This window comes from Oncorhynchus mykiss, chromosome 28 (genome assembly GCF_013265735.2).
Source record: "Oncorhynchus mykiss isolate Arlee chromosome 28, USDA_OmykA_1.1, whole genome shotgun sequence".
Classification (NCBI taxonomy): domain Eukaryota; kingdom Metazoa; phylum Chordata; class Actinopteri; order Salmoniformes; family Salmonidae; genus Oncorhynchus; species Oncorhynchus mykiss.
The window spans coordinates 11905227-11931358 of NC_048592.1; the positions used below are offsets into that span (position 1 = coordinate 11905227).

At 44.3% G+C, this 26132-nt stretch overlaps 1 protein-coding gene across 6 annotated transcripts in view; it reads right to left on the reverse strand.

Annotated features, from left to right (window-relative positions):
- Positions 1 to 899: 899 nt before the first annotated feature.
- mib1 (mindbomb E3 ubiquitin protein ligase 1) overlaps positions 900 to 26132 on the reverse strand; it is an 88689-nt gene continuing 63456 nt past the window's right edge. For 3 of the 6 annotated variants that reach the window (XM_036966887.1, XM_036966886.1, XM_036966884.1), the window contains 10 exons: positions 14249 to 14381; positions 13395 to 13481; positions 12690 to 12848; positions 11367 to 11548; positions 11015 to 11204; positions 10621 to 10699; positions 10346 to 10492; positions 8947 to 9027; positions 8276 to 8376; positions 900 to 3399 (listed from right to left, as the gene is read on the reverse strand). In XM_036966887.1, the coding sequence (XP_036822782.1) occupies positions 3259 to 3399; positions 8276 to 8376; positions 8947 to 9027; positions 10346 to 10492; positions 10621 to 10699; positions 11015 to 11204; positions 11367 to 11548; positions 12690 to 12848; positions 13395 to 13481; positions 14249 to 14381 (1300 nt within the window). In that variant the 3' untranslated portion in view covers positions 900 to 3258. The remainder of the gene's footprint in view (positions 3400 to 8275; positions 8377 to 8946; positions 9028 to 10345; positions 10493 to 10620; positions 10700 to 11014; positions 11205 to 11366; positions 11549 to 12689; positions 12849 to 13394; positions 13482 to 14248; positions 14382 to 26132) is intronic. The other 3 variants (XM_036966888.1, XM_036966885.1, XM_021589145.2) reach the window with 3 other exon arrangements.

Below are 26132 nucleotides of genomic sequence, written 5' to 3' on the forward strand. Positions count from 1 at the left end.
TATCGCTCATTCACACATCACGTTAATGATATCATGTCACTGTGTGAGACTGTGGGTCAATTAACCTGGTCGGAGCGGGCGCCCTGATTGCAGTTTGTGAGCTAAGCAGGCTACTGCCTGGGAAGGTCTACCACTCAGAAGTACGAGATGGGGAGGGAGGTGGGGGTAGGTTGACTTCAGATCTCCCCACTGGAAGCCAGAGGTAGGGGGAGCGGGGGAATCTATCAAATAGCTCACCTCTTACTTTGTACAGTACTAATGCAATTAGTTGCCCAATTTAGTTTATGTGTTTCTTGTTTGAAGTGCAATAGTGTAATAATCAGGCTCTCTTCTTTATAAGTGTGTTATTCCATTTATGTATTTTAGTGATATAGGATTTGTGAAATGTAGTTGTTTTTTTGTTAAAAGTAGTGTACCCCAATGTGTTTCAATAAGTATTTTTCTTTTTGTATACATTTTTATATGTTTTTAAATGTTTTGATTATAATGTATTTATTTGTGTAAAAATTTGTTAGTGCAGAATGGTGATTTTTTTTTGGGGGGGGGGGGGGGTCACCCAGGGAGCCATACAAGCTAGAACCACCACTGCCCCCCCAGGACTGTGCTGTGATCAGTGAGGGAGATCATAGAACCATTCCTAGTGTCTGCTGATTTACCTTAGTTTGCAGCCCTTCAATTTTGTTTAGTCAATCATTGTTTTGTATATTGATGCGATCAGCCAAATGCCTCTAAATGTAAATTTGTCAAAAACAAAGACAGTGAGACGCCAGCCTACACAGCAGGGGAAAGGCAACATGCTAATTAATTGTCCATCAAACATTTATAAATAAACAAGTTGACACTGTCGTCCTTCAGTCAATTTACGTTCACAAGAAACAAATAAAAAAAGGTACCTGTGGTTAGGATGTCCCAAGGTTCATTTTGAACTTTATTTCAGCTATACGTTTGTTTTTTAAAGCACTTTTAAGCAATACAATGACCAGCTTTCATGATACATGTTGTACTGCATACATCAAACATTCATGCCAAAAAAAAGGAGAGAATACTACCGAAACCTTTTTTAAATCTGAACAGATATAAGTATGGAAAATAAGGTACAAAATAGGCCTTTATAACAACTGCATCAAGACAATACTACGATAAAGCAATATTAGTGCTTCAAACTTTTAAAACGTTAACGTGATCAGTGAAAGGAATAAAAACGTTATTTCCTATAAAAAAAAAAGAGCTCGTTTGCACTGGCAAACCCATTTGCGAGGGAGCTGGTCACCTTATACAGAAGTGATCTGCTTTTCCCTCCAGAGAGGGATGTGCTGTATTAGTGTCAACATTGCCAGGGGAACCATGTTCTCCTTAGCCAAAAAAAAAACAAACACTGGTAGAAGGACACATGAAGAAGCTGACAAAAATATATCCCTTTCCTTATCAATCAATCTTACTATTGACTCTGAACATGTTAGACTTGCAGAGACAAAACAAGATATAAAATAATACTTTGATAATTTTTGTTGTTGCTGGAAGTCAATCAAAATAAAAGACCAATTTCAACATTGATATTGAAGCAGGATGTGTGGGTGTGGGAGAGGCTACATATAGATCCTATTTATGGGCAGCAATACAAAATAATTTACTCTATATTATCGTTTTGGCTTTCCATTAGATTTTACACTACCTCAATACATTATTTTATATATATTTTTAAATAAAATACAAGGTAAAGAGCACCTTATCCCCAAACAACTTCTTTAACAGGTACATAATTTTTGGAAGCAATGGCACAGGAATAATCAATGGTTATTAGCGGTGCTTATAAGAATCATAGGATGGATGAATATCAGACAGACAATACCACCTATAGTCTCGGGAAAAAAGCTCCACAGCAACTTGTGACATACGTGTTGACATACATGCTCAATAATGTGCGAATTCATCCATCCAGCGCGTACATGACGGACACTATTCACTTAGAGAAGGAGGCTGAATGAGACGTGTCTTGACTTGCACCTCCACTGGGCGTACAGTATTTAACCGCTGCAGCCCAAAGGTGACGCAATGCTAAACATGTGCTGCCTGCCTGCATTTCTCCACAGAGAGAGCGCGCGCGAGAGAGAGCGAGAGGTTGGTAAACAAGGTACAGCTGATGAGGTGTTGCCTGGCGATTGGACGACCGCCGTATCACTACGTTACCAGAGTTACGGTGGCGGTGGACCTCCAAAAGACCTCAGAAAGAACAGCACTTTTGCTTTTACGTTCAATCAGACGTTTTTTCTTCTACCTAGAGAGCATGCCAACTAGTGCAAACCGGTCCTGTTGATTGGTATTAAACACGCCGTAGGGGAGCATGTCACAACAATAACCCGACCTCGAATATGCACGTGTCGCAGGAGACCGGCTGAACTTTTTAAAAACGGACATTGCATTTGTACAAACATGCCATCATACTGTAATTATCATTGATTAACGTTGAGTAAACTCCAAAAGAACAGAATATCCCAGTCAGTAGCTTCCATTATGAATACGCTTGCATAAGAAACACAATTCCAATAGAACCAATGATGAATGGGCTTTAGATTTAGCATCAGAGGCAGTCTTCCAGGCTATTTCGCAAAGCCAAGAGTCCAACATGACAGGGCTGCGTGCCAAGGACCCCACCACAGATATCATTATAAGAGGACGAGTTTCTCTCCCGAGAGAGAGAGAGAGAATATTTGTAGAATCAATGATAAATGGGCTTTAAATTTAGCTTGAGGGAGTCCTTCAACAGAAGAGTTGACATGTCTTCCGGGCCTGTACATTTCCCAAGGCCAAGAGTCCAACACAACAGGGCTGCGTGCCAAGGACCCCACCACAGATATCATAACAGAAATGGTAAGAGAGAGAGATAGAAAGGAAGGTGAAAGGGCATTCTGAGGAGCAAAGCACTTTTTCCTGACACAGGGGGATCAAGAGACTAGTCTGCTGCAGGCTTTTAACTGAGATACAACACCAAGGTTCTCTGAAGACAATGTCAGCTTTTTTTTTTTTTTGTAACAAGGTTTCCATTTTTAAAAAGAAGCCACAATTGTAATGCTTAAGTCTATGTTTTGTTTTTCTGGTTGTAAGACGTCCTACGCTGGGCAGGGCTAGCAGACACAGAGGGGAGAGCAGTGAAGTTCAGAAAGATGAGAGAGCAGCAGCTGGTGTTGTTGGTTGTTGATGGGGGGGGGGGGGGGGGGGGGGTATGGGTGGTATAGTAGGGTAAGACTGAAGCCTGGGACACTAGTAGAGGAGGATGCGTCTCTCGATGGCCTTGCGGCAGATGGGGCACTCGCTCATGCGGTCGCCACACAGCTGGCAGGTGCCGTGGCCACACATGAAGATCATGTTCTTCAGCCGGTCCAGGCACACAGGACACATGGTCTGGAGAGATACGCACAGTAACACTTAGTACTCATCCCAGTTCTGATATAAACATACTGTATTTGGAAAATGGTTGCTGTAAGACATGGCTACAGATGCCAAGAGAGTCTAAAGCCATGTCTAAGGGCAAGTTAAAGGTGTTTAATATCCCCACGCTACTGTGCCATCAGAAAGTATTCACAACCCTTGACTTACACATTTTGTTGTGTTACAGCCTGAATTCAACATGTCTCACCCATCGACACACAGTACCCAATAACGACAAAGTGAAAACATGTTTAGACATTTTTGCAAATTCAGTGAAACAAAACAGAAATCGAATTTACACAAGTATTCACACCTGAGTCAATACATGTTAGAATCACCTTTGGCAGAGATTACAGCTGTGAGTATTTCTGGGTAAGTCCAAGAGCTTTGCGCACCTGGATTGCACACTCTTTTTTATTTTTTATTCTTCAAGCTCTGTCAAGTTGGTTGGTTGAGCATTGCTTGACAGCCATTTTCAAGTCTTGCCATAGATTTTCAAACCAATTTAAGTCAAAACCGTAACTAGGCCACGCAGACCTTGGCAAGCAACTCCAGTGTATTAGGTTAGTGTCATGCTGAAAGGTGAATTTGTGTCCCAGTGTCTGTTGGAAAGCAGACTGAACCAGGTTTTCCTCTGGGATTTTTGCTGTGCTTAGCTCTACTCAGTCACCACCCCCAAACAAAAAAACCTAGCCCTTGACAAGCATTCCCATAACATGATGCAGGCACCACCATGCTTGAAAACATGAAGAGTGGTACTCAGTGATGTGTTGGATTTGCACCAAACGCTTGTAAACTCATTTAAAAAAAAGGTCCCTTTTTCAGGACCCTTCCTTTCAAAGATAATTCGTAAAAATCCAAATAACTTCACAGATCTTCATTGTAAATGGTTTAAACATGGTTATCAATGAATCTTAAACAATTAATGAACATGCATGCACCTGTGGAACGGTCATTAAGACACTAACAGCTTAGACGGTAGGCATTTAACACAGCTATGAAAACTTAGGACACTAAAGAGACCTTTCTACTGACTCTGAAAAATCACCAAAAGAAAGATGCCCAGGGTCTCTGCTCATCTGCGTGAACGTGCCTTTGGCATCCTGCAAGGAGGCATGAAATTGGGCAATAAATTGCAATGTCCGTACTGTGAGACGCCTAAGACAGCGCCTACAGGGAAACAGGATGGACAGCTGATCGTCCTCACAGTGGCAGACCACGTGAAACAACACCTGCACAGGATCAGTATATCTGATCATCACACCTGCGGGACAGGTACAGGATGGCAACAACAACTGCCAGAGTTACAACAGGAACGCACAATCCCTCCATCAGTGCTCAGACTGTCCGCAATAGGCTGAGAGAGGCTGGACTGAGGGCTTGTAGGCCTGTTGTAAGGCAGGTCCTCACCAGACATCACCGGCAACAACGTCACCTATGGGCACAAGCCCACCGTCGCTGGACCAAACAGGCCTGGAAAAAAGTGCTCTTCACTGACGAGTTGCAGTTTTGTCTCAGCAGGGGTGATGGTCGGATTCACATTTATTGTCGAAGGAATGAGCGTAACACCGAGGTCTGTACTCTGGAGCGGGATCGACTTGGAGGTGGAGGGTCAGTCATGGTCTGGGCAGTGTATCACAGCATCATCGGACTGAGCTTGTTGTCATTGCAGGCAATCTCAACGCTGTGCGTTACAGGGAAGACATCCTCCTACCTCATGTGGTACCCTTCCTGCCAGCTCATCCTGACATGACCCTCCAGCATGACAATGCCACCAGCCATACTGCTCGTGATTTCCTGCAAGACAGGAATGTCAGTATTCTGCCATGGCTAGCGAAGAGCCCGGATCTCAATCCCATTGAGCACATCTGGGACCTGTTGGATCGGAGGGTGAGGGCTAGGGCTATTCCCCCCAGAAATGTCCGGGAACTTGCAGGTGCCTTGGTGGAAGAGTGTGGTAACATCTCACAGCAAGAACTGGCAAATATGGTGCAGTCCATGAGGTGGAGATGCACTGCAGTACTTAATGCAGCTGTTACTTTTGATTTTGACAACCCCCCTTTGTTCAGGGACACATTATTCCATTTCTGTTAGTCACATGTTTGTGGAACTTGTTCTGTTTATGTCTAAGTTGTTGAATCTTGTCATGTTCATACAAATACTTGCACATGTTAAGTTTGCTGAAAATAAATGCAGTTGACAGTGAGAGGACGTTTCTTTTTTTGCTGAGTTTATTTACGAAATGAAGTTGTATTTTTGCAGTTTTACTTTAGTGCCTTACTGCAAACAGGATGCATGTTTTGGATTATTTCATTATGTACAGGCATCCATCTTTTCACTCTGTCATTTAGGTTCGTACTGTGGAGTAACTACAATGTTGTTGATCCATTCTCAGTTCTCTCCCGACACAGCCATTAAACTGTTTTAAAGTCACCATTGGCCTCATGTTGAAATGCCTGAGCGGTTTCCTTCCTTTCCGGCAACTGAGTTAGGAAGGATGCCTGTATCTTTGTAGGGACTGGTGCATTAATACACCATCTAAAGAGTAATTCACCACAATTCATCACCACGCTCAAAGGGATATTCAATGTATTTTTATTTGTTAAAAGTACCGTCTACCAAAGGTAGAAAAGGTGCCTTTCTTTGCGAGGCATTGGAAAACCTCCCTGGTATTTGTGCTTGAATCTTTGTTTGAAATTCATTGCTCAACTGAGGGACCTTACAGATCATTTTGTGAGTGGGGTACAGAGATGAGGTAGTCATTAAAATAAATTATGTTAAACACTATTATTGCACACAGAGTGAGTCCATGCAACCTAATATGTAAAGCACATTTTTACTCCTGCACTTATTTAGGCTTGCCATAACAAAGAGGTTGAATATTTAGACTCAAGACCTTTCAGCATTTCATTTGTAATAAAAAATAATAATAATTTCCAAAAAAAACATACTTTCCCTTTGACATTATGGGGCATTGTGTGTAGGCCAGTGACACAAAATCACAATCGAATCCATAGTAAATTCAGACTGTTACAACAGAACGTGGAATAAGTTCAAGGGTGTGGATACGTTCTGAAGGCATTGTAAGTGAATGGTTTGTGCCGAGCATACATAAAAAAGGGAATGTTCAACATTTGTTTATTACAATTAAACCAAATCTGAACCAAGAACAGGGGCAGAAAAGTATTTAGTCAGCCACCATTTGTGGGTACACTTCAACTATGACAGACAAAATTAGGGAAAAAAATACAGAAAATCACATTGTAGGATTTTTTATGAATTTATTTGCAAATTATGGTGGAAAATAAGTATTTGGTCACCTACAAACAAGCAATATTTCTGGCTCTCACAGACCTGTAACAACTTCTTTAAGAGGCTTCCTCTGTCCTCCACTCGTTACCTGTATTAATGGCACCTGTTTGAACTTGTTATCAGTATAAAAGACACCTGTCCACAACCTCAAACAGTCACACTCCACTATGGCCAAGACCAAAGAGCTGTCAAAGGACACCAGAAACAAAATTGTAGACCTGCACCAGGCTGGGAAGACTGAATCGGCAATAGGTAAGCAGCTTGGTTTGAAGAAATCAACTGTGGGAGCAATTATTAGGAAATGGAAGACATACAAGACCACTGATAATCTCTCTCAATCTGGGGCTCCACGCAAGATCTCACCCCGTGGGGTCAAAATGATCACAAGAACGGTGAGCAAAAATCCCAGAACCACACGGGGGGACCTAGTGAATGACCTGCAGAGAGCTGGGACCAAAGTAACAAAGCCTACCATCAGTACCACACTACACCGCCAGGGACTCAAATCCTGCAGTGCCAGACGTGTCCCCCTGCTTAAGCCAGTACATGTCCAGGCCCGTCTGAAGTTTGCTAGAGAGCATTTGGATGATGCAGAAGAAGATTGTTAGAATGTCATATGGTCAGATCAAACCAAAATAGAACTTTTTGGTAAAATCTCAACTCGTCGTGTTTGGAGGACAAAGAATGCTGAGTTGCATCCAAAGAACACCATACCTACTGTGAAGCATGGGGGTGGAAACATCATGCTTTGGGGCTGTTTTTCTGCAAAGGGACCAGGACGACTGATTCGTGTAAAGGAAAGAATGAATGGAGCCATGTATCGTGAGATTTTGAGTGAAAACCTCCTTCCATCAGCAAGGGCATTGAAGATGAAACGTGGCTGGGTCTTTCAGCATGACAATGATCCCAAACACACTGCCCGGGCAACGAAGGAGTGGCTTCGTAAGAAGCATTTCAAGGTCCTGGTGTGGCCTAGCCAGTCTCCAGATCTCAACCCCATAGAAAATCTTTGGAGGGAGTTGAAAGTCCGTGTTGCCCAGCAACAGCCCCAAAACATCACTGCTCTAGAGGAGATCTGCATGGAGGAATGGGCCAAAATACCAGCAACGGTGTGTGAAAACCTTGTGAAGACTTACAGAAAACATTTGACCTCTGTCATTGCCAACAAAGGGTATATAACAAAGTATTGAGATAAACTTTTATTATTGACCAAATACTTATTTTCTACCATAATTTGCAAATAAATACATTAAAAATCCTACAATGTGATTTTCTGAAATTTTTTCCCCTCATTTTGTCTGTCATAGTTGAAGTGTACCTATGATAAATTACAGGCCTCTCATCTTTTTAAGTGGGAGAACTTGCACAATTGGTGGCTGACTAAATACTGTATATAAACTCAAATTATGCATGGCGTTTAACAAGGTCTTTAGTACATACCACCATGTCGTCTTTCGTACATACCACCATGTCGTCTTTCGTACATACCACCATTACATACCACCATGTCGTCTTTCGTACATACCACCACGCTTACCTGCTCCTTGATGTCCTGCAGTTGCTGCTGCAGCTTCTGAACGTCAGCGTTGACATTGGTGTTGTCTTTGTCTCTCTGCATGGCCGGGATGTTACCGCTGGCTGTAGGAGGGAAACAAGGATAGAACGCACACAAAGTTGAGAAAGTAACCAACAACCAACATATGCAGGCTCTCAAACTAGTGGCCCCCGGAGCCGTTTCAATGCAGCCTAGAGAGACCGCAAGCGGGAGAGATTGAGAGAGAGAAGGGGAGATGCCTTTCATTCTGTTGGTGGCAATGTCAACGCAAACCTCCCTTATATTGACATGCTGCTCTAAAGGCCAAACGAATCAAGCAATCATACAGCCCCGTCTATGTGGGCCATTCTGGGAAGAGTTCTACACTTGAATCCAGGCCTTTTTTTAACAAGCAGAGATTTCAGAGTTCGACACATGCACTTCCCCAGACAGTGTTCGGCCGAAAGTGGTCCGAGGCCACGTGCTTGAGGGCACAACCTGTCTGAATGGTGGAAATCAGTGTAATTGTGGGTGTGTGCGATTCTGTGTGTGGTGTGGAGCGGTGAGCGAAGGACCGCTGCAAAGGAAAAGGGGGTTTAGGCAGCAGGGCCTAGGCCAGGCACGGCAGACAGCAGAGGGGAGTTTTGAACCAGGGCAGAGGATGAGATACTTACACCAACTTAGCGCCAGATTGTTGGGCTGGAGCAGATCCTGCTGCGACCCCCCTGCCATTAGAGCTGAGTTAGAGCTACCTGCTGAGAATAACCAGTCACAGTGTTATAGCAGGAGCCCCAGATACAACTCCACAAGACAAGGCCTGAGGAGGAGCAGTCTACTCTCTATTAAAAGGCCTCGAGAGACAGACAGAGAGAGAGAGAGAGAGAGAGAGGGCAAGGAAAATGAGGTTATTAAATCAGAAATAGATGTTAGGTGGGAGGTGGGGGGTGGGGGGGTGGGGGGGGGGGGGAGTCTTCTCTAGATCGAGTAAGGCAGCTGGCTGCAACCGCTTCCTCCCAAGTCGAAAAACAAAAACACACTAAATAGTGTTATTAGGACCAGGAAAAAAAGCTGTTTGGGTCAGCAGTACCCAGCAGGTAACCTGACAACTCTTTAGTGCTCCCCATTAAACACTAAGGCTAGGACAGTCTCGTCTAGGTTGGCATCCCTCTTCAAATGTCAAGGGACATACGGGAATGTGCATGTGCGCATCTGTGTGTGATAGACGATGTACTGTGTATTTGAAGAGATCGGTGTGTGTGTGTGAGTATGTGTGTGTTTGTGCGGTATGTGAGTTTGTGGCAACACACAGAAAGATCTTTCGACAAGCGAATCTTCGGCAAATCAATAGAAAAATCAGTGAACTTACAACAGTTTCCCCTTTAACTCAACATAAAATAATAAGGACAACAAAATAAAGGGAACTGCGTGTGAGGTGCAGTCATAAAGGAGGGACAATAATGTGATCGAAGACCGTGGGCAACTTAAAGACAACACTAGGGGATGGTGAACGTAACCCAAAATACACACGTTAAAAGAAATGACCAACATTGTACCGTCACTGCTTAGCTAACAGATTGATTTGGATGGAGAAATGGACTGATGGCGATATTGGAAGCAGTTTGACAAATATACTTCTAGGGGCCATTTAAGGGAAAATGAATAGCCAGTTATGGATGCCAATTTCTGTTAATCACATGAGTGCATGCTGCTAAAATGTTATAAAACTGACGTGACTGAATTACATGTTATGATTAAACACATTCCATTAAAATTGGTCAGCCAGTTCTCGTCTGATTAAGTTGACGATCATAGATGACGCATTAAATGACCTCAACTAGGGAGGTGGTGTCCAAGTCTGGGAAAATAACACACTCGACTAAAAAACACAAAACAATGACAACGCTTGAATAATGAGTGAGCAAGACGGCTGTGAATCAGAAAAACCAAAGCCAACAGCAACAGAACATGTTCATCGTGGGGGGTGGGGGGGAAACGAAGGGACGGTGAGTCATGACAAGAAAGGAAGGAGGATAAAAAGGGAATTAAAAGGGAACGTGTGGAAGATTCACTCACTAAGGTCCTCATCATCCTCATCATCATCATCATCATCATCAGCTGCATCATCCTCCATACCTTTCCCTCCACAACACAGGACGAAGGGCGTGCGGCGTTCCACAACAGCCCGGCATTGTACGCACTTCTTCATGAGGCTGGCACAGTCTGCAGCGAGGGAGGGAACAAACACGGACAGAGTCACAGGTCAGTAAGGCCCGCTGGAACAGGCGACAGGGCCCCATTCCACAAGGCACGCCGGACGCGACCTAGGCTGGTTCACTTAATGTACTTACTCTCACAAGCGCACATGTGACCGCAGGGCTCGAAGAGCACGGCAGCCTTCTTGTCGGAACACACGACGCACTCCTCAATCTGTACGGAGACAACAACAAAAAACAACATCCGATGTCAATGAAAAGAAGGAGAAGAAAAAGTCGTACCTCCGATTGGAGGATGTCTTTACCACCCCCCCCACCCCCCGCCCCAAACAGATTGAAAACATCTATCAATTGATTCTCTCATTAGCAACTTATTCAGCTTGATACTTACCGAAGCGCAACAACGGTTAGCATAAATCACTCAGGGACATCAATGGGAGACTAAAGATCCTAAGTCAGAACCCCTCCCTAAAATGCTCCAATACAGACATGATCACTTTATTGAGGCTGGGTGGGTGTGCAACAGTACCTTGGTTCTGGACTGGACCTGGTCCTTGCAGATGAGACACTTCTTGACTCGGGGGGAGCAGAGAGAGCAGGTGGCGATGTGTCCGCATGGTCCGAACAGGGTGTCTCTCTTCATGTCAGAACACACCATACACTCCTCCAGGGTCTCACCGTTACTGTTCAGAGACGGGCTGCGAGAGCCCACCTGGCCACTGGAGGGGAGACACGGGGAGAGAAGAGGGCGTTGGTGAGAAAGAGGAGACCGGACACAACGGAAGGTAGGGGAGACAACTACTTGAAGCGCAACAACCGCGTTATAGTGTGGGTTATAAGGTCTGGGCTGGGAGCTGGGTAAAGGAGCTGGGGTTTCTTACCTGGTCTTCTCCTTGTGGCACTTGGCCAAGGCCTTACAGAGGCTGGGGTCGGGGCAGAGGTCCAGAGGGGACTGGCCCTTCTTGTTGCGGATGGTCAGGTCTGCTCCGTTAGCCGCCAGGAAGCAGGCGATGGACGCTGCACTCTTCTTCTCTGCTCCCTGGGTGCCCAGGCCCATGATCAGCTGTGGAGGACCAACACACAGGAGTCAGTAACGCTGCCTTTTTCTGTCTCCCTTATTCTTTCACCCATTCTCGGTCTTTGTCCCATTCCATCTCCCATTTACCACCTCCCCCTCCCAGCTCCACCAGACAGAGGAGAGGAGAGCAGAGCAGACAATGTCTAATTAGAATGTGTGAACTAGCGTGTAGGGCTGTACAGGTTGAGGCTGGGTCACTCTCCCATAGCATCACTTTACAAGATGGCAGTTGAATTAGCCACCCAAATGGCTCCATCAGTACAGATGTAAGCCACTGGTTAGAAAGAGTCAGACATGTTGAGGATAAATGATTTGGGAGACGGGGGGCTTTGAAAAGGCCCAGCCAGCCGAGTGAGGAGCTGTCTCTCCTCACTCGGCATAGTAATCAGTCGAAACGGTGCTTGCAATCACAATGAAGCATGCCCCTTTATGTAAATCTCTCAATGGGACTTTCTTGTTTAACCCATCTAGATAGTCCATTGATGCGCCAGCGAGTCAAAATCCCAGTCAAAATCCGTCAGTATAAGCTAGATCTCTGTTTTTTTGTTGTTGCTTTGGATGTGTCTCAATCCACCACATCCGCCAGTGTCGCACCTCCGCACCTGCGGTGAAAGGCGGCAGAGCAAGAGCGTGGTCTGTTAGACCATGAGACATCCCGAAAACGGTTTGGCCTACAACCTATAATGACCACTCTGGAAAGGGGAGACTCCCCACGAACGCGATGGTGTTCTCCGTTTGGCTCTACGACCCCGCAAGTGTCACGGGATTCATCTCAAGGTAACCGGTACCGGTTTAAAAGAAACAAATGAAGGTATGAAGGTAGTTTACCCAAAAAAGGCATTAAATATGTATTAAATAAATATATATATTTCATCAGTTTTTTTAATATCTCCAAGATTTAGGGCAGACACGTCAAAACCTTGATTCTTATGATTTATTTTCGGACTGTCCTTTTTGCCATTTATGAATGTATTACTCAAAAAGGGTCCTAAAATCCCAAATCAAACAGCTAAATGATCCATTGTTTGACCATCTTAAAACAACTCCATATGTTAGCTTAGCACCCCCTCTCCCCTCCCTCGACGTCTGAGACTCTAAATAATTCAGTAAATAAATAACCCTGTACCGTGTTTTTGGATGGTTCCCAGGGCTCCACCTTGCTGACGTCCTGCATGTCCTGCAGCTGGCGGAGCTGGGACAGCGTGTGGTGACGCAGCGCTTCGTGGAGAGGAGTGTCCCCATCCTTGTCCTGCACGTCCAGCTTGGCTTCCGCTCGCACCAGCAGCTGGAGAGAGACACAGAGCGTTCCAAATGAACATGGTGCTAATTTACAATGAGCATTTATTTATATAACAGTTCAGTACCAATTTTTAAAAGCGATCATCATCCAAATGAGTATAGCACCATATCGTAGCAAGACGTCCAGAACATGACTGTGGTCGTGCTGTGCCAGTCTGAGGCTGCACTTGCCAACCACTCCACAAGATGGCGATGTAACAGCTTTACCCAGACAGGAGCCCCATTACTCCCCTCTCACGTTCCCTCCCAGAAAGCTTTCTCCTTTCTTTGGCACTACGTCAGCTTGGACCGAGCGGGCTAATTCTACTGCAGGAGATCCTCCATTTTAAATGAAACGTGGGTAACTGTCTTTGATGTTCTCAACAGCCTTTAGTGCACCGTCAGGGGGACAGATGGCGAGATAACTACAGATAGCATCTTCAATTAGTGGTAGGAGAGAGGGAGTGAGAGGAGAGGAGCGAGGGAGTGAGGAGAGGAGCGAGGGAGTAAGGAAAGTAGAAAAGAGGGAGGGAGGGAGTGAGGAGAGACTGACCCTGACTATCTGTGTGTGCTGTCTCTCCACAGCCAGGTGCAGGGCCGTCTGTTGGTTTACATTCTGGATGTCCAGGCTGGCACTGCCCTGAGAGGAGGAAACAGAGGGAACACACAGAGATGGGGGGGGGGGGGGAGGGAGAGAGAGAGAGAGAGAGAGAGAGAGAGCTATCGTTCAAATAGTCCTGTATAAACTCCCCAGTATAACATGCTGGTTCTGTGGTGTACCTCCTAATGTACACTACAGTACATTGGTGCATGACTGCATGGTTTAAGCTAGGGCTGAGCAATATAGCAAATTCATACACATTTATATAAAAGGAATTGGCGACTAGTTCTCATTCTGAGAAACAAGCGTCTTCTTATCCAGGTAGGCGACTTGATTTCAACATCTAAAAAAGTGGACAGGCTAGCATGTTGTTCAAACAGACAGAGATGGACAGAAGGGTGTGTTCAGAACAGTTCAACTATTCTACCTTTTTAGCAAGAAAATACATCTAAGTTGGCTAGACTTTACATATAAAGATTAGCAGGTTACTCACTAGCACATGGGCTTGTGCTTCAGGGATTGTTTGAGACATTTTCTATAATGCCTGCTACAAGAACTTGGTCATTCTTAGTGGGGATGTGCATTGTACATGGTTCTGGTTCAATTTGTAACCAAAAGGGCATTTTCATAGCCAGATCAGTGACTATTGAAAAAAGCAGGTTCCAACTATTTCGATAAAATAAAAATGATAACTCGTATGGTTGTGGAAGGCTTATATTTGGCCTAGGTATAATTTTACAAGCCCAAAATTCATTCGGCTATTCCAGACCGTTTGAAATGCAGTGGTGTGTTAGTGTGTGTCCTACCTGGTGAACCAGCAGCTCGGCCACCTCCACGTGGTTGTTGAGTGCGGCCAGATGCAGGGCGGTGTAACCATCGTCCTTCTTCTCGTCTACGATCCAGGGCCGCGGCAGCTTGGACAGCAACACACGCATGGCACTGCAACGAGAGAGAGAGAGGAGAGAGAGAGAGTGAGAGAGAGAGAAACAGAGAGGGAGGGAGAGAGAGGGAAGAGCAGGAAGATGACAGTTTGGTGCATGACAACAGAATCCTAGGAAGGAAGGAAGGAAGGTCATGGGGGCGCAATCAATTGATCAGTGCTGAATGACTCGGGATGAGTCCCAAATGGTGCACTGCCTTTGACTAGATTCCTGCCGGCCCTATGGGATAGGACAGTGATGGTCCAGTCACGTGGCCAGGATACATTTTGGAAATATGATAACATTCCTCAACGTATCTATAGATTCCATATCTCAAAGTCCAATACGTCTATTGAAAGGCATCACTCCACTGAGGACCAACATACACTACAGAGAAAGGTGCCGAAACACACAGCAGTGCACCCCCCCAAAAAAATAAATTTAAAAAAAACACATACACCAGTTTGATTTTTTCCAACAGTACATTCATTCTTACATGGAAACTACTAGAATGCTAAGGATGGCCTTGGCTAGTGGCACAACCACAGCTTCTATTTAGGCTAACCTTTGTGGAGTAGTGTACGAGTGCCTGACGGAATTTGAGAAACCCACATCCTCAAGTCAAACCCAGTTGAAAGAAGAGAGAAAGTCTCTCCCTGGTGAAGCAGCACAAAAGCCCCCGTTAATTGAGAGGCAAACTGGTCATTACACCACAGTTAGCTGCTTTCAGTCAGCTCTCCTTATGGGACGGGGGGAGATCTATTGTTTAAACAGGGTTGTTTAAGAGGGGTGCGTTGCGAGGCAGCAGCGAGCGGCTATGCTCCTGTTTGAAGGTCATTTGGAGGTTACATGCCTTATAGAGAGATGGCTGCTGCACGGGGAAACGACATGACGAGAAGGCAGGTAGTAGTGTGTCCGGACTGGAATAAGGCCTATTGACAATCTGCAGAGCACTTGGAAAAGAGAGCCAACTATGCAATGACGCCACACCAAAACAGAGAGGGGATAGAACATTGGACTGGAGAGAGCAACATTACAATGGAAAACTGGCCTATATGGGCAGACCCTATTTGAACGTGGGAGAGAGGCGGAGCGGTAGGAGGACAGAGACAGGCATGCGACAAACCCCACTGCTGAGCAGACTGGGTCTTCCATCAAACCTCCACAGCTAGCCAACACACATCCAAGTATCTCTCTATCCATCTCTCCATCCCCTCTTGCCCTGCCCAGCCCAGCGTAAGCAGCCTGGGCTAGAAGTGACCAGCCCACAGACCAGTCAAGTGGCTCTCATCCCAACACACACTGCATGCAGTGAGGCAATATCGTAACCTCCCTAATACAGTCAACCAGGCCAATAGTCAAAGACTAAACCTGGCTATATCTACTGACTTTGTTGGGGAACTTTTCACCTCGGCCCGCCCTAGCCGTGGAACGGCGTAGGTTGCATCTTTGAACTGCGACAAAAAGAAACACACAAAAAAAGCCAAGTTCAAAAGGGTTTTGCCTTGCCAGGACTTTACAGCCGTGTCATGTACTAGAGAACCAGCAGTGGAAGGAAGAGGGAGCGCAGTAGTAGCTAGGTAGATATTAGGTCCTTATACACATGTAGTAGTGAAACAAAAAGAACGATAGAGGAAGAAAGAAAGTAGAGAAGCAGGCACACGCTGGGAGTAGAGTTGGCTTTGGGGCTCGGAGCTCTCTGGAGTACCATTTAGCTGCAGGGTGGATTCTGCTAAACCCACACTCTCTCTCTCTTTCTTTAGAGTAATAAATAGCATCAGCATAGTAACCCTCCAAGCTGCAGCAGAAGTTCAGTATACATCTGTACAGAGCCGAGCTGACTGCTGTATTACTGCAGTGCTGCAGAATACCCTGATCCCTAGTCTCTCTCTCTCTGTCTCCGCACAGCGCCTGTCTTAAGCACACCTGCATTGCTTGCAGCCATCTTAAAATGCTTAATGCAGGAGAGCGTGGCTTAAACGTGTTGCCAACCAGCCGCAGCTCTACTGCTACCAATTCTCTAAACGGTCAAGACGTGTCACTGCGAAATAGTGCAGTTGTTCGTAAGATACGATGTAATGATCACGTGGAACACTTTCGAGAAATTTCCCTCAAGAATATTTAAACAACTGTATAAACTAATAAATATTTGACTGCTGTATTCTTATTCTCTATTCTACAGCACTGTTGAGTCGAGAGAGAAGATAATGTTGTCATCCCAAGAACTCTCTACAGCGTGACATTGAGAGTCAACCTTCCTGAGTTTGCACTCTCCTTGACGACAAGAGTTTTCATGAGATCCACAGGCAACCATCCCATGCAAAAGCTTTTGTTCTCTGGTCCTTGCTATCTGGTATCCTTGGGATGTCCCTACCCCACATTGAAGATGAAAGGTAAAATGGTTAACGCTGCAATGTGTAACTTTTTGGGCGACCCGACCAAATTCACATACAAATGTGAGTTATAGATCTGTCATTCTCATCGAAAGCAAGTCAAAAAAAGTGGTAGATCTGTTCTATGTGCACTACTTCTATGCTTCCCGTCAAATTTGGTTTTTGCATCTTTTACTTTCAGTTTTGTATACCTGCTTCAAACAACTTAAAAAAAATGTTTTAAGTTTTTTTGAAAATATATTTCACCGCGGTTTAGACAGTACAATGATTCTCTCTCTACCGTATACATCGTTTTGTCAAACTTAAATTAGCAGATACCCATAGACTTCCAGTCATTGCGCTAAAGCTAGCTAGCATTGGCTCGCAAAACTACCCCTCTAACTTCCTTCTTACTGGACACAGAGACATAAGAAAGGTAACCATGAGCTCATCTGACTGTGGAAACAAATAAAGGGCCTCATTGCAAAATAGCCTATCTTGACTTTGTGTCTGTGAAAACTAGTGACAACCGGAAAATGACGCAATTATTCCAAAACTGGAGCTCATTGTTGGAACACATTTTAGGTTGTGTCCCGCAAATTCGCATGTAAAAATGGAACAGAAAAAGCAAATGAACATCGTCTTCAAGAGTCAGTCAGACCTACAGACGTTTTCATGGGAATACTGATTTTCGTAATGTCTCATGGTCTCACAAACACCGCTGTAGCTCGGCCACCTTTCAACGCAGATGCGGAAGGCCGACAGAGACAGATGGGGTGGATAGAGACGCAGCCAGACCAACAAACATCACTAGCTTAAATTAATGGATTTTGATGGCCATTTTTTAAATTTGACAGATTGAAGATTTAAGGATTAAGATTTAAGGATTAAGGTAAACTTAAAGTTACAGGTCCCCAGTCCCAGGTCCCCCACCAAAGTGACTAGGGCCTGGCAGCAGACTGGTGGCCTCTGGTGTTTGTTAGGTGGTACTGCAGCACTGTGCTGCACTGGTCAATTAGTGCTGGTTGGGGTGGAGAGAGACAGAAAGGAGAGTCTCTCCAGTAAAGAAGAAGCTTGACCATAGAGATGGATAGAAGTCGCATTTGCACACTGCATGGACAGTGCCATCGAGGACTTTTACATTAGCTATCATGGCAAAGATAGGTACTCTCTCTTTCCAGCTCTATGAGGTTGGATAGATTGACAGGCTCCCTGCCACGCTGGGTGAAATGGGCAGACATTAATATTAATGCACCTGCCATGCTGCCTGGCCGGCACTGCTGCAATGCAGTTAGCTATTTGCCGAAGAGGCAAGATTTTTTATTTCTTTTAAAAGGGAGGATGGATGAAGAAATAACATACTAAATATCTCAAACTAAAAGCATAATTTTTGGGACAAATCACTCGCTCAACGCTAAACCTCATTTAGATCTATTACTAAATAATGTGAGCATTGAGCAAGTTAAGGAGACTAAACTGCTGGGTGTAACCGTAGATGGCAAGCTTTCAAGGTCAAAACAGACACAAATGGTTGCTAAATGGGAAGAGGTCTGTCCATGATAGGGCGTTGGTCTGCCTTCTTAACATCAATGCACAGTATTAAATAGAGCAATGACTACAAGTAACTTATCCACCCCAGGTAACTCAAACCAGCATTAAATCCAGTTTCAAAAAACAGATAAGGTTTGACATTTTTGCAAATGTATATTTTTTTTAAATACAACATTTACATAAGTATTCAGACCATTTACTCTGTATTTTGTTGAAGCCCTTTTGGCAGCGATTACAGCCTCGAGTCTTCTTGGGTATGACGCTACAAGCTTGTCACATCTGTATTTGGGGAGTTTCTCCCATTCTTCTCTGCAGATCCTCTCAAGCTCCATCAGGTTGGATGGGGAGCATCGCTGAACAGCTATTTTCAGGTCTCTCCAGAGATGTCTGAGCTTGACTGGGCCACAAGGACATTCAGAGACCTGTCCTGAAGCCACTCCTGTGTTGTCTTGGCTGTGTGCTCAAGCTCGTTGTTGTCCTGTTGGAAGGTGAACATTCGCCACAGTCTGAAGTCCTGAACGCTCTGGAGCAGGTTTTCATCAAGGATCTCTCTGTATTTTGCTCTGTTCATCATTCCCTCCATCCTGACTAGTCTCCCAGTCCCCGCTGTTAAAAAACATACCCACAGTTTGCTGCTGCCACCACCATGCTTCACTGTAGGGATGGTGCCAGGTTTCCTCCAGATGTGATGCTTGGCATAAATGCCAGAGTTCAGTCTGTTTCATCAGACCAGAGAATCTTGTTGAAAAAGTCAAGGGGTCTGAATACTTTCCGAATGCACTGTAGATCTTGTATTGTAATTTGCACTGTACCATGTATTAGACATATATATTCTTTGTATGTACTGATATGTAGGCCGTGTGTGTATTTCAGTCCCTTATTCATCATGTTTTATACTATGTATTATGTCATGTTTCATGTAGACCCCAGGAAGAGTAGATGATGCTTGTACAGTGGCTAATGTGGATCCTAATAAATACCAAATACTTGATGTTTTATCTTGGTGGTGTGTGAGTGTGTTTTCACTGTGAGAAAGGGGTTATGTGGGAAAGAGGGGGAGATAGAGGGAGAGAGCACATTGGAGATGGGAGGCAGAGGCTGTGGACAAGAGGTCGACCAATTAATCGGAAAGGCCGATTCTGCGTTGCATATAATCGATGCAGTGCGCATTCGCAAAAAAGGACTGTCGTTGCTCCAACGTGTACCTAACCATAAACATCAATGCCTTTCTTAAAATCAATACACAGAAGTATATATTTTTAAACCTCCATATTTAGCTAAATGAAATCGAGGTTAGCAGGCAATATTCACCAGGTGAAATTGTGTCACTTCTCTTGCGTTCATTGCACGCAGAGTCAGGGTATATGCAACAGTTTGGGCCGCCTGACTCATTGCGAACTAATTTGCCAGAATTTTACGTAATTATGACAGAACATTGAAGGTTGTGCAATGTAACAGGAATATTTAGACTGATGGATGCCACCCGTTAGATAAAATACGGAATGGTTCCGTATTTCACTGAAAGAATAAATGTTTTGTTTTCGAGATGATAGTTTCCAGATTCGACCATATTAATGACCTAAGGCTCGTATTTCTGTGTGTTATGTTATAATTAAGTCTATGATTTGATAGAGCAGTCTGACTGAGCGATGGTGGGCACCAGCAGGCTCACAAGCATTCATTCAAACAGCACTTTCGTGCGTTTTGCCAGCAGCTCTGCTGTTTATGACTTCAAGCCTATCAACTCCAGAGATTAGGCTGGTGTAACCGATGTGATGTGAAATGGCTAGCTAGTTAGCGGGGTGCGCGCTAATAGCGTTTCAAATGTCACTCGCTCTGAGACTTGGAGTAGTTGTTCCCCTTGCTCTGCATGGGTGACGCTGCTTCGAGGGTGGCTGTTGTCGTTGTGTTCCTGGTTCGAGCCCAGGTAGGAGCGAGGAGAGGGACGGAAGCTTTATTGTTACACTGGCAATACTAAAGTGCCTATAAGAACATCCAATAGTCAAAGGTATATGAAATACAAATGGTATAGAGAGAAATAGTCCTATAATAACTACAACCTAAAACCTCTTACCTGGGAATATTGAAGACTCATGTTAAAAGGAACCACCAGCTTTCATATGTTCTCATGTTCTGAGCAAGGAACTTAAACATTAGCTTTCTTACATGGCACATTTTGCACTTTTACTTTCTTCTCCAACACTTTGTTTTTGCATTATTTAAACCAAATTGAACATGTTTCATTATTTATTTGAGGCTAGATTGATGTTATTGATGTATTATATTAAGTTAAAATGTATATCATTATATAATATATCATTATTACACATACATTTTAAAAATCGGCCGATTATTCAGTATCGGCTTTTTTTGTCCTCCAATAATCGGTATCGGCTTTGAAAAATCATAATCGGTCGACCTCTACTGTGGACCTCCAGTAGTAGCAGGGCATATAGACTTGACCAGGGCGTTAACACAAAGGAGGCTTGGAGAGAGATTCCGGAGCTCATGGAGGGAGGGAGGGGAGAGAGGCCAAGTGTTAAAGGATGATGGAGACTCGAGCTGGAGAAATAAAAAGGCAAGCTCCTTTTGTTAGGCGCTGTGTTAAAGCTTGCAGGCAGCAAGAGAGAAAGTGCCTCAATGCAGAAGGGCACAGCGGAGAAAGTACGGGGGGGGGGGGGGGGGGGGGGAAGAGCGAGAGAACGAGAGAGCGAGAAAGGGACCAATACAGATGGGGAGAGAGGGATAGAGAAAGAGACGGAGGAAGAGAGAGCAGAAGTGAAGGCGTTGATGGAACTGGGTCACGCTGCGGGAGATCTCAGAAGTCCCTCAGGAGCACTCTACCAGGGCCTGTTGTCTTGGGCTGCAATTTGTCATTGACTGGGAGCCTGTATAGCGAGGGTGTGTGTGTGCATGGGTGGGTGGAATGGTCGACAAGGCCATTCTGCTACCCTTGCCTAGCTGACAGCCATCTGTGTGGTGGTCAGTACCTGGTACCCACAATGCAACAGGAGGTGAGCGGGAAAATAACTAATATAGGATAGAGCTAAATAAGAACAGTGTGTTCCATAATGTTTCGCTGAAGAAAAAAAAAAGAAATCCAGACTTATATATTTGGTGTTGTCAATATTTTATTTGGTGTTGTCAATATTTTAAGTTAACAGATAATGCGCTGTTTTCATCATGCAGGTATTTCATTGAATAATATGCAAGATGGAAACCTGTCTACTGCCAACTCCTGGCATTCAGGCTACCATCCTCTAGCCCTCTCTCTGGTGTGAGTCTGGGGAGTGACAGTCTTCAGTGAGAGCTCGGCTAGATGATGTAAATATATGATGATGTAGCCTAAATAAGTAAATCGAGCCCCACAGGATGGTCTTGGCTATTAAAAGGGGTATGGATGCCCACTGACCCAGTCCCACCGTTGAGATGGACTCCACCCTCTACTCTCTCTCAATGTAGACTGAAAGGCTAAATAAACCAGTGCAGGCCAAAGCAGCACATCACAGAGGAACCAGGCTCCAGCTCAATAGAAAAGCCTTTGATTAGGCTGGCGTGGCTGGAATAATTCTCCCTGCAAAGTGACCTTTGCTGTCTACCTGTCGTAGGCCCTGCGTGTGTGTGCTTATGTTAACCACTATTTATTTGCATATAACAGGATGGGAAGAAAGTTAATTGACTTGTGCATTTCTATGTTTTGGTTTGAATTGCTAAGCAATATATTGAATTGTGTGGTGACTGAGGAGACAAATAAAAAATAAAAATAAAAACATTATCATTTTTTAAAGCAACCGACCCAGATTTGGTTTTGTCCATCTGTGAAGTAGGCAATGATCATGCTTCATTTTTTAAAATTATCCTTAAATCACTTTGCATTGTGGAACATTCTGATTCATAGCGATTTAAGAAAACAGAGGTAGACAGTGAGGGGGACCTGAATGGCACATTAATGTCCCATTGGATCTATATGACCCAATTACTTTCCCACAATGCTCCTCTGCCCCTTGCACTTGCCTCACTCATCTCTGCACCAGCCATAACACACGTCCTGCCATAATACTCATAATCTACGTCCTGCCATAACACACGTCCTGCCATAATACTCATAATCTACGTCCTGCCATAACACACGTCCTGCCATAATACTCATAATCTACGTCCTGCCATAACACACGTCCTGCCATAATATTCATAATCTACGTCCTGCCATAATACACGTCCTGCCATAACTTATAATACACGTCCTGCCATAATACTCATAATCTACGTCCTGCCATAACACACGTCCTGCCATAATACTCAATCTACGTCCTGCCATAATACTCATAATCTACGTCCTGCCATAACACACATCATGCCATAATACTCACAATACACCGCCTGCCACAATACACACCCTGCCATAATACTCACAATACACGTCCTGCCATAATACTCACAATACACGTCCTGCCATAACACACATCCTGCCATAATACTCATAATCTATGTCCTGCCACAATACACATAATCTACGTCCTGCCACAATACACATAATCTACGTCCTGCCACAATACACGTCCTGACATAATACATGTCCTGCCATAACTCATAATATATGTCCTGCCACAATACAAGTCCTGCCATAATACTCAATCTACGTCCTGCCATAATACTCACAATAGACGTCCTGCCATAATACTCACAATACACGTCATGCCACAATACACACCCTGCCATAATACTCACAATACACGTCCTGCCACAATACACGTCCTGCCATAATACTAATAATCTACGTCCTGCCATAATACACGTCCTGTCATAATACTTAATTTACGTCCTGCCATAATACTCATAATACACGCCCTGCCATAATTTTCACAATACACGTCCTGCAATAACTCATAATATACGTTCTGCCATAATACTCAAAATACACGTCCTGCCACAATACACACCCTGCCATAATACTCACAATACACGTCCTGCCACAATACACGTCCTGCCATAATACTCATAATCTACGTCCTGCCATAATACACATCCTGCCATAACACTCATAATCTACGTCCTGCCATAATACACGCCCTGCCATAACTCATAATATACGTTCTGCCATAATACTCAATCTACGTCCTGCCACAATACACGTCCTGCCATAATACTCACAATACACGTCCTGCCATAATACTCAATCTACGTCATGCCACAATACACATCCTGCCATAATACTCACAATACACGTCCTGCCACAAAACTCATAATATATGTCCTGCCAAAATACACGTCCTGCCATAATAGTCATAATCTACGTCCTGCCACAATTCACATCCTGCCACGATACACATCCTGCCATGATACACGTCCTGCCACAAAACTCATAATCTACGTCCTGCCAAAATACACGTCCTGCCACAATTCACATCCTGCCACGATACACATCCTGCCACGATTCACGTCCTGCCACGATTCACGTTCTGCCACGATTCACATCCTGCCAAGATTCACGTCCTGCCACGATTCACGTCCTGCCACGATTCACGTCCTGCCATGATTCACGTCCTGCCACGATTCACGTCCTGCCACGATTCACGTCCTGCCACGATTCACGTCCTGCCATGATTCACGTCCTGCCATGATTCACGTCCTGCCATGATTCACGTCCTGCCATGATACTCATAATTTACGTCCGGCCACAATACACATCCTACCCCAACACACGTCCTGCCACAACACACGTATAATTCACGTCCTGACATAATATTCATAATTCACGTCCTCAAGCAGGGGAATGGATCCAGAAAATTGAAAAGAGGAAACACAAGGGTGTGTGTACGTAGATCAAATCACATTTTATTTGTCAAATACACGTGTTTAGCAGATGTTATTGCGGGCGTAGCGAAATGCTGCAATATCTTTTTTACATTTGTATTTTATTTTAATTTCCCCCCAATTTTGTGGTATCCAATTGTTAGTACTATCTTGTCTCATCGCCCCATGGACCGCCCGGTCACTGCCGGCTGCGACAGAGCCTGGGCTCGAACCCAGAGTCTCTGGTGGCATAGCTAGCACTGCAATGCAGTGCCCTTGACCGCTGCGCCACCCGGGAGTCTAACAGTAATATCTAACAATTTCACAACAATACACACAAATCTAAAGAAAAGGAATTAAGAATATATAAATATTTGGGCTAGCAATGACAACACAACAACGTTCCAAGTCACATGGACTAATGGACAAAATAGCTGGTAAACTATTACAGAACATACTTTCACTATTCCGACCCTGCCAATTTCATTCACTACAATCCTTTACCCTCATGATTGATTTCCTGACCATTTTTTCACCACAACTACCATGACTCGGACCATCAAAAATGGCACAAACAGCACATAGTATAACATAAAAAATATTCTTGCCCCTGGGGATTTTTCATGCTGTTTCACACTGGAGGTTAAGAAGCCATGCTTAGAGGGATTGACTAGGGGTTTGCAGAGCAAAACAGTGGTGGAGAATTAAGCTGCTCGAAGCGAGGGCCTTCGATCGACGGCCAGTCAGGCAGCCTCCTGCCTGTCAAAATATGGTCGACCGTCTGAGAGGCACCAAGGATCTACAGCATGCTCGTAAATCTAGCACTCTAAATCACCGGCTGCCTCGGCCCCCGGCCACACACACACACGTTTACACTCCAACGGATGGCTGAGTTCACTCTGTAGTAGATGAGCTGCAAGGGTACCAGCCACACTAGAATATAATAAACCAACACCTTTAAACCAATAACAAAAGGAGGAACAACCCTTTACCAGATTCTGTACATAAGTAAAGTGCAGTAATTGTAGAAGATCCAAACAGAGATTAAGAGGCTGCTGCAGTGTTGCGGGGATGGATGGGCATCCTGTGGTGAATTCTAACTTCTCACCCTCTTCCCAACTACAAATTACTTTGGGGATTGAAGATACACGGGCAGAAAGGAGTCCATATAGCTAATTCAAATGTATCCATTGTTTGCAGAGGAAAAATTGTGAGTAAAATGCTTTGTATCCAATACCCCCCGAAGCACTGAAACAACAGGGCCATATGCCCCAGTGCAATCCAGAGGATATGTATAATGTGGCTCACGAGGGAGCTGGGCTGTTTAAATGTACATTGTTGTACAGATAAGAACGAGCCCATAAAAACATGAATAAAATCCAACTGTAGTCCACCAGATCCATGGGGGTGCAAAGACAAAGAGTACCATACAGTTCTCAAGTTCTTGCTTTTCGTGTCCAAGCTACAGGCTAAATAATGGACTTGATAACTTCTGTATGGTTTTCCTTATTCGCAATTCCTTATTCAATGGTGTTGTGCTGGGGTGTCAATTATTTTTTGCCCCAGGTTGCTGCAGGGTAGCCTAGTGTTTAGAGCGTTGGACTAGTAACCGAAAGGTTGCAAGTTCATATCCCCGTTCTGCCCCTGAACAGGCAGTTAAACCCACTGTCCCTAGGCCGTCATTGAAAATAAGAATTTGTTCTTAACTGACTTGCCTAGTTAAATAAAAGGTAAAATAAATTTGGTCTTCAACTGAAAACGGATTACACATTTCCTCGCCATCAAAACTTGCAGAAAATAATCCTCCATCCATCATTTTTTGAATTTTCAATATTTCATGTCTGTCTAGCTTTAATTTCAGTGATTATTAGCTAGCTGAACAGTCAAAATCGGTATAAATGTAGGTCAATTATCTCTACACAGTTTCGATTTCGTTAGTCAGTCTGCACCTACCCCCCGATACACAAATCCACTGCGGACTGGACCCCCTCGCTTATTTTATGAATATATACAGATTAAGTCTGAAGTTTACATACACCTTAGCCAAATACATT